Below are 9,233 nucleotides of genomic sequence, written 5' to 3'. Positions count from 1 at the left end.
CTTGAAGGGATAGTTGACCCAAAAATGAAAATTCTGTCATAGTTTACTCACCCTCATGTTGTTCCAAACTGGTATGACTTTTTCTCTTCTTTGAAACAAGACATTTTCATAAATACTATTTGGTGCCATTGTATGTGCACCAGAGTATGAACAAAATGAATTTATGAGCCTCGAGTTTCAAGACAGATGTGATGAATGGCTAAAGCAAGAGTGAGATTGTACAAACACTGACACAAGTCTGATTCCTCATAAAGCACACTGAATGAAAATGTACACAGCATCACAATTTAAAATGCAAGTAAACACAGCTTGTAAAGTGAGAGCAATTGTTTTTAATGTGTGATTATTATATTTATAATATATGAAGAAAATGAGAAACACAAAGAAAGAGATGCTGTTTGTTCCACAGCCATCCAGACACGAGGACTGGCAAAATGCATAGTATTTAAAAATGAAAAGCTGTATAAGCAGATGCCACATGCATCATGTGTTAGAAGAACATGCTGAGCCACATGGAAGAATACAGGACACCAGCCACTATGACCACGAGTCTCATATGTCTCCAATCCACTTTAGAGAGAAGAATGACAAGAAGAAGCCAAAAGAACAGCAGAAAATGCAGTCAAAATGGAGTGCCACATGACCTGAAGTGTAATATATGCAGCACTGACTCTCAGGAGCAGGATAGAGAAACAGATATATGACCATAAATCTGCTATTTCACTTCCTCTTAAACAAACAGTGCTATAGAGCATCATGTGATGAGACTAGACCATCACGATTAAATGTATATAAATACACTATAGACTTTTGTTTTTGAAAGAAGTCTCTTATGCTCACCAAGACTGCATTTATGTGATTAAATATGCTGTGAAATATTACAATTTAATATGTGCAGCTCATTTCCCTTATTTTTATTTTTGCCATAACATGAAAATAATTGTTTTATTGTATTGGCAAGAATTTGATTGGTTCATCCTTAATTGATATAATAGTTATGTGGGACACATCACCTTAATGGACAAATATTAGCAAACATTTTCTGCTTTTAAGTTAATCATTTGTTATTTGTATTGCGGTATGATTTTACACCATGGCAAATTCTTAATTTTTAAATTTAATCAATTGCCATAACCTTAAATGACCTGAGCACTAGCGTCATCTACTGGGGATGTGATGTTACTCCACTATACCGGAGAACCTCTTTAAAAAAAGCTGTTGAATGACACAAAGAGTGACACCAGCATTTGCATACATTTTTTTTTTTTATTATTTTCCAAACAAAGAACGCTGTATACATTTTTTCCCAAACAACAACATGAACTCAAATGTATGCCAAGGATGTCAAACTAAAAGTACTTCATGCTCTAAAAAGTTTTTCCATGTCTTGGATGAAGCGTCTATGAAATGGAACTATCAAAACCTGGGTCCAAATGTACAACTGTCAACTTATGTTTTTATGAAAGGGTACTGTAATAGCTGCAACAACGGTGTCAATATACAATTTCCAGGTAGTTATTCTATAAAGTGATGTAGTATGTACAATCCCCGAAACATCTGACGACCAACACAGTAGTACAGACCAGTGACATGACAGTGTCATGTGAACTAAGCCATCACATTGTACTGGTACACAGTGGCAAGATGCAGTCATGTTAGTGAACAAATGTTGCTGCTACAGGAGTGGTGTGTCAGAAAATGCACTTAAAATCTCTTACAGTTCTGCGAACGTCATTGGTCAAGTCTGATATTAAAGGACAGAGCCATTGGCTGTAAAAGCCACCTTCCGAGCCATGAAAAGCCAGTCTTTCATGAAGCACTCAGTATGATTTCCTCATGGTGTTACCGTCGCAATATCCATTTTGACTAAAATTTTGGTGTGTTAAAGGCAACGTCTGAGTCCTCTTGACTCAAAAAGGACTCAACATGTAACAATGAAATGATTGTGTCAACTGAAAGGGTGAGAAAAAAACAAAAATCCACACTGGTTTGACTTCCATGGCCCTCCCACCCCATTCCCAATGATCGACCCTGGTCTCGTTCCCATACAAAAAGACAATAAAAATACAAATCAAAGCAGCCACAGTTATTGAGGAGCCAGGGCTCCAGAGACTATTTTACTCCAGATGAGGAGGAACAGAGAAAAAAAAAAGAAAGAGAGAAGAGAGGATGAACCATCAGTCTGTCCCGGGTCAGCTTGGACCCTCGTGTCTCACAGGATTCATTTGTGCTCCTTCGTTGGGGCGAAGTACAACTCCATGGGCTTGTTGACTTTCCAGTACTTCTCGCTCACCAGCTCCAGGGAGAAGGAGCCGTTCAGGACCTGTGAGGAGAGAAGGGACACTGTCACACTGAAGAAATGTACGTATGACATGTTTATAAAAATAGGAGTACAATGGTATTCATAGTTTTCATGTGATGTATAGCCTGTATTAGTGTGCATCATCAATAAGGTATATACTGAATTTGATCTTTTAACATCAATGTCTTAGTACATTAAAGGCATAGTTCACCCAAAAATGAATTTCGTCATCATTTACTCACCCTCATGTTGTTCCAAACCTGTACAAGTTTCTTTCTTCTGTTGAACAGAAAAGATGATATTTTAAAGAATGTTTGTAACCAGACAGTTAACGTCACCCATTAACTTCCATAGTATTTTTTTTTTTTTTTTACTATGGAAGTCAATGGGTGCCGTCAACTGTCTGGTTACCCACATTCTTTAAAATATCTTTAGTATTCAACAGAAGAAAGAAACTCGTACATGTTTGGAACAACATGAGGTAAGTAATGACAAAAAATTCATTTTTGGGTGAACTATCCCTTTAAGCCACGAGAAGCATTTTTTACATGAAATATTGTGTTGGGTGCTGTATATGGATCACAAGCCTAAAACTTTTTTTTTGTTTTTTAAGAGGGGATCTAAATAGCTAAATAGCTTGAAACGGAAAATTGAAAGGGCTGTGCTACAGTTCTATGAAAGTTTTGCCCTCCAGGTCACATGACTGAAAACTATTAATTAACTGCATTAAAATTGAAATTGGTGTAACATCTAAGCAGCAGTATTAGATGATAATTGTTTATACTATCATAATATTTGTCAAAATAATCATAATATGATTGCTTGACCATATTGTGCAGTCCTAGATGTCTTTAGAAGTAGAAGCGGCACTAAACTCACTGTGAACTGGTTGTTCGCTGTAGGGATGTAGATGGTGTACTGTTTTTCACTGGCTGCCTCTACATTGATAGGGCTTCCTTCTCCGTTCTTGCGCATTTCCTCCAAAGCCAATCTGACGGCCAAGTATTTGGAGAGGTGGTCCACTGTGGCGTTCCCCGAAGTTTTAATGTACCTGGTAACAAATTCCACATTCAAGTTCAGACTAAATAAAATGAACAACAACAATAAATTATGGTTAAGCGAAACAAATTAACTGCATATATGTTGGCGAATAGATTAACAGAGATGGCCCACCTTGTCTGTGCGGCGTCTTCTTTCTCCATCAGCGTTGGGTGAGGGCGGAACACCAGCTCAATCTCGCTGGCCCCGTCCAGTGCCAGGTCTCCTCCTCCGTTTTCGGTGGCATTGTCCATATCCAGTCCCGAGTCGTCAGAAGTTTTGGTTCGTTTGATGCTGGGCCCGGCCTCTTGGTTACTGTGCACTGATGCATTGCTGCAGTGTGAGCTGTCCCCATTGTCCTCCGCCCCGCTGCCATTTTCTATCTGGTGCTTCTTCCCCCGCTGCAGTCTATAGCGCCCCAGGTGGTGGAAGTGGGAACACAATAACAAAAGCAGTCGAATTAAAAAAAATTTAAAAAAACGGCAAAATCAACAGAAGATGATCAAAGAAAGCTGTCTTAAGGCCTGTTCACACCAAGGACAATAACTATAACGATAAAGATATAGTTCTAAAAATCGAAGAGCAGTCCACACCACAACTATAACAATAACGTCACAGAGAAATTATATAGTTGGAATCACTTTTAGAATGATTTTGTTCCAGATGATGAATGATAAAAACAATGACAGCCAATCAGAATTCACCTAACTTTAAAGAGCTCGAGCATTTAAAGTGACAGGCGACAAAACTCAGCGCGCGCGCTTTGCATAAATAGAACGTTATCGTCCGCTGGTGTGGACGCTAATATAGTTATCGAGTTACAGAATCTGTTAACTGAAAAACATAATATTTAATATCCAGTCAAGTTACAACTGATTTCAGCACATAATGACAGTTAATAATATGTATGATAACACTAAAAACAGCAAGCTAAACCTTTATGTCATACTGAATTCACGAAAATAAATATGTTATTAGAAAAATGTTCCACATGGATGTATATCAGCCATCTAACCTGTTCATGGCCTGGATTTTTAGGCCCTCTTCAATACTATGGCTGAGCGCCTGCTGGTTGTTGTGCTTGCTGATGCGGGCCAACACTCTCTCCTGGTGGGCTTCGTACTCGTCTCTGCTGGGGTAGATCTTACTGATCAAGGCGTCAAAGTTGGGGTCTGGACGGAGGGAGCGCTTAGACACCAGCTTCTTCCTGCATGTTGGACACTCCTTATTCCTGTGAACCAGAGAAGATATGAAAATTACAAAGTGACAATGCAAATATACAGTTTAAAATCAGCATGAAATCATATTTCTCTTCCCTATTTTTCTCGAATGAAAAACAAAAAATTAGGGTTGGATTACGGGTTGGGTACCATTTGAATTTTAAGGATTCTGATACTTATCGATTCCTTATTTCGATTCCAATATGTGGTACTATCATGTATTATTTTACGTCACAAACAAAATGTACAGTATGATATAAATATGAATACATAAATCCTATGGGTAACACAAACCCACCCCGATCTGAGTGCAGTGATGATGCAGTCGGCACAGAAGCGGTGCAGGCACTCCTTGGTGGTCATGGTGTTCTTCAGCATGTCCAGACAGATAGGACACATAAGCTCACTGTGTAAGCTGCGTGGGGACACAGCGATCTCCAGACCATCCGTGATGGCCTCCTAGAGGAGCACAAAACCACAGAAGCAGAATTGAGGGTCTAAAACTAAACTACATATACCAAAACTGTTTCTCGAAGGGCTTTCATTAGCACATGGGTTTTTAATCTTTTGGGTGCCACGGACCACTATATGATAATCCTGATGTGAGGGATCCCAATCCTAAATTTTAAAAGACATCTATATTTTAAAAACACCCAAATTAAACGCTGAAAAATTAATATTACAAATCTAAAATTTGTTTCTATTGTTACTGTATATATTTTTCTACTCACTATAGCAATATACTGTTAATTGTATTGTTTTTTAAATTTAATTTATCATCACATTTTGATTAATCAATCAAAAATGTATATATTTAATTTTTTATCTAATTTAATCTATTTATTAACTAATATTTTTTTAATCATATTTTTTATTAATTAATTATTTTAATCTAATTTATATATTTAAGGTATTAGTTATTAAAACACTATATTATTATTATAACATTTTTTTTTTTTTTGAGTTTTTCTCTAGACTTTTTTTCATGGACCCCGTTACTCCTATGTGGCCCCCAGTTTGAAAACCCATGCACTACCATACATTCAGAATCACGCTTGAGAAACCTAAATGTACAGTAATTGGCATATGAATTTTCTTACCTGTGGAGTTCTCTGTAATTCATAGAGACTAAGCTCCCATGTCTTGCTGAGGGGTTGAACCCCATTCGTCTGGACCGTCTGTGTCATATTTATATACTGTGTCTCCTTCACCTCTGTGAAGAGAACATTACTGACATGATGATGTGCAGAAAATAATATGAAAATCTACTACATGATGCGATGAGATACAGAATCAAAACAAAACAATAATAGCATGTTTTATGTCAAAATTCATACACAAATATTTAGGACTTACTAAAAACCTCTTTAAGACAATGATCTAACAATTTTCAAACATCATTTTAGGACAAGGACAGCAAAGTCGTTTTTTTCATCATTATCATCTCTGACAACTGACATCTGAGGGATGTTATGGTCTGATGACGTTGGTTTAACCCGAAAGCTGGCGCGTGATTACGTCCGTTAAACTCTACTCATGTTTACTTCCATCATCAACTCTGCAGTTTTTTGTTTTGTTTTAGATCTTCATACTATAATAAACCATTAATCTGTCTAACCCTGCAGTCACAGAGCTAGCAGGCTAAAATTAGCTTCTGAAGGCACTTATAACTCTTTGTGTCACCGAATAGACAAAGCATCTTCCTGTACGTACAAAGTGTCTTTAGAATGACTGTGCCTGCTCTCCAGCAACGGATAGAACAAAAGCAAAACAAAATAAACGGAAGAGAAAAAAATAAGGCGGAAAGGTTTTATCTCCTGCGCTGTCATGAAAACGTAGAGCTAACGGCTAACTCTCTCTGCTAATCCAGATGCTGTATTCACAAGCTCCATTAAATCAACTTTGAACTCAGTGTCGGCGAGATTATGACATATAAAACCCTTTGCCCTAATAAAAACGTCAATATCGACAACTATGAAAAAAATATTTCTGTTAAAACGGAGCTGTTTACATACTTACATTTCAATGTTGTGAACACTCTCTCTCCTGCCAGCGCGTTCTGCTAAGCTCAATATGGCGGATTCAGTGGGCCCAAATGAACTCTGGGAAATGTGGTATTTTTGAGTCAGAAAACTGAGTCAGTTTCGCAGCCATGCACCCACTTTAATAATGTGCAAAATGAAGACATGCAAGTACATTGTTTTTCTGTATAAGTTCAATTGCATAAACGACGCGTCTTATTCTGCCTTACACGTTAATATTTAGCCTATATGTATAATAATGTTTAAAGAAAATGGAAAAACTTGACTACAGTTTTTCTGTTCATGCTAGCACTTTCATGGACTAGCCACCTGTCCATTATAGTGAATATCATTATAAGGTAGAACAAAACTATGAAAGCCAATTTCCGCCACATAAGAAAAAGAAATCATGCTTTGGTAAATAATATAAAACAAATCACAAATATGAGATACTAAGTCATAATTATGAGATACTGGCAAGGTTTCACAGACAGGGTTTAGGCTAGATTAAGCCAGGATTGGGCATTAGTTTAAGGACATTTAAGTCTTAACGTTCTTTGGAAAAACATTACTGGTGTGCATCTTGAGACAAAACAATGGCACTGACTTATTTTAAGATATCCCAGTGCAAGTTGCTTTCAGTTAAACAGCTTAAAAATGCATTTTAGTCTAATGCACTGCAACTGAAGAAAACACATGCTAATAGAAAAAACACCAGCAAATTAAGAAAACATCTTCATCGGTTTGACGTGCTGCAAATGCACACAACGCATCTAAATAGCCTACAGATACGCGCGTTGAGCTTTGTGCTATTTGCAGCGCGTTTCTGTAGGCTATGTGGTTGCGTTGTGAGCATTTGCAGCACATATGTTGTCAGACTGTTGAAATTGTGTTTTCTTCAGTTTCAGCGAATTGAGCTCTCTCTGCACTAAGCCTTGTCTGTGAAACCGGGGGACTATGTCATGATTATGGCAATTTATCTCATATTTTTTTTATGACAAACAATGTTTTGATAATGATAATGATAAATTATGCATAATTTATCATTATCAAACCAATGTTTTTCTTCTTATGTGGTGGAAATGGGCTTCTATACACAAAACATATTGCAAAAAACCATAGAGATTAAATATTTCAGTAGCATTTTTTTGTGCGTAAACCTAGAAAAGTAACTGCAAACTGTGCCTCTAGGGGGGAGTAGAGTAATAACATAGCATAGCCTACGCTTTTTTGGATAACCTGTAAACTTTTTTTTTTTTTTTTTAAGAGGATTCATTCTGCTAACAATACACAAATTGCATGTGTAAATCTTAATGCACATTTTGCACTTCTTTTTTAATTGGGAGTAATTTCAAGGACGCACCATTAACATTTATTTTCTTCGTTTTATACTTTGTAGACGGTCCCTAGACACAGAATAATCGAGGCTGATTAAAAGAATATAAACTGCGATGTAAGTTCTATTCTACGTTCTAATACTATTCAAGTGAAACAATGTTTATGCCATATCTTGCCAAACCGTTAACCCATTGATGTTTTGAAGTTTTTTCCAAAATATCTTTTACGCGGTAAAATACAAAGTTGTTACATAAAAATTAATTGTAAATACATTAATAAACAAACAAAACAGTATAACGTTAAATGCTCTATGCTCCTTAAAAATAACTAAAATATTGTTCGGATGTTGACAGAGTTGAGAGGATAAGCGGGCGGCGCTGCCACTGCAGTTTGAGGAAGTTTGAGATGCTTGAGTCACAGTTTATTTGCGATCGTCATTATCTGACAGTCAAAATAGCCGCTGCGCTTTAGAACAGAATCGGACTAACGGGAAAAAGCCTCCGCTCGGGACCGGGACAAGCCACACTGCACAATGGGAGCATCCTCATCCAGTCTGTTGGACGAGAGTAAAATAAGCTACATTCGAGGTAAACAGATTTCCATGTGTAGCCTATAGTATTCGAAAGTTTATAGCCTACATAACGGCTGTAGCTTTCTTATGTTTAAACTTGAGATTTATTATCACAATTGAATGGGACTTTCTCTCGTGTACTCTTTATTTATCCGTGTTCTATTGTTTTAAATTAAAATTCAGCGTCTTACCACCAAATCATTATTTCATTATATTAGTTATTGTAGGCAACTGAAATCCAAGAATAACTTTACTAAAACACATCAGACATGCATGTAGTGCAGGAAATGTCATCAGTTTCATACTGAGAGCACAACCTACCACACGCCCACCACACCTTTAACCCCACCTATCAACAGTTACCCCGCAACTAATGTCATGCAATAGCTCAGTTTAATTATCTATGTCACATACATAAATTCCGAGTAATGAACCTTGAGAAAGAGTGCTGTTGTTCTGAATATCTGCTTGTTTTTGATTTGACTCTAAGTGCAAACTTAGCCTAACTTTAGTAACATAGACACATTTATTGTCTTTAGCTATGTGTACCTACACGTAGGCTTCTTGTGTACATACATGTTTTAACATTATACTTATATTTAAAAAATGAAATTACATCTGCAATTAATTTCTGTAATGACCCTTTCCTTGAACCTTAACCCACCACGAAACATGCTTACCCGTATCCCACTTCAATAGCAGCAAAACTCTTTTGCAATATACAAAATGAATGCAATATGCAC

The 9,233-nt window shown here is 36.9% G+C and overlaps 2 protein-coding genes across 2 annotated transcripts in view; one reads left to right on the top strand and one right to left on the bottom strand.

Annotated features, from left to right (window-relative positions):
• Nucleotides 1–1,246: 1,246 nt before the first annotated feature.
• Nucleotides 1,247–6,694, bottom strand: LOC127523817 (E3 ubiquitin-protein ligase RING2). The gene is made up of 7 exons (XM_051914916.1): nucleotides 6,580–6,694; nucleotides 5,661–5,773; nucleotides 4,859–5,019; nucleotides 4,356–4,571; nucleotides 3,476–3,748; nucleotides 3,182–3,353; nucleotides 1,247–2,323 (listed from the first exon to the last, which is right to left on the bottom strand). The coding sequence occupies exons 2-7, from the start codon at nucleotides 5,745–5,747 to the stop codon at nucleotides 2,222–2,224; spliced, it is 1,011 nt and encodes a 336-aa protein (XP_051770876.1). The 5' UTR covers nucleotides 5,748–5,773; nucleotides 6,580–6,694; the 3' UTR covers nucleotides 1,247–2,221.
• A 1,614-nt stretch (nucleotides 6,695–8,308) lies between these two features.
• Nucleotides 8,309–9,233, top strand: part of LOC127523809 (protein Niban 1-like) — a 29,655-nt gene continuing 28,730 nt past the window's right edge. Inside the window, exon 1 of the mRNA XM_051914904.1 lies at nucleotides 8,309–8,506. Coding sequence (XP_051770864.1) covers nucleotides 8,452–8,506 — 55 coding nt within the window. The 5' untranslated portion in view covers nucleotides 8,309–8,451. The remainder of the gene's footprint in view (nucleotides 8,507–9,233) is intronic.

This window comes from Ctenopharyngodon idella, chromosome 2 (genome assembly GCF_019924925.1).
Source record: "Ctenopharyngodon idella isolate HZGC_01 chromosome 2, HZGC01, whole genome shotgun sequence".
Taxonomy (NCBI): domain Eukaryota; kingdom Metazoa; phylum Chordata; class Actinopteri; order Cypriniformes; family Xenocyprididae; genus Ctenopharyngodon; species Ctenopharyngodon idella.
This window is presented reverse-complemented; position numbering and strand designations above follow the sequence as displayed.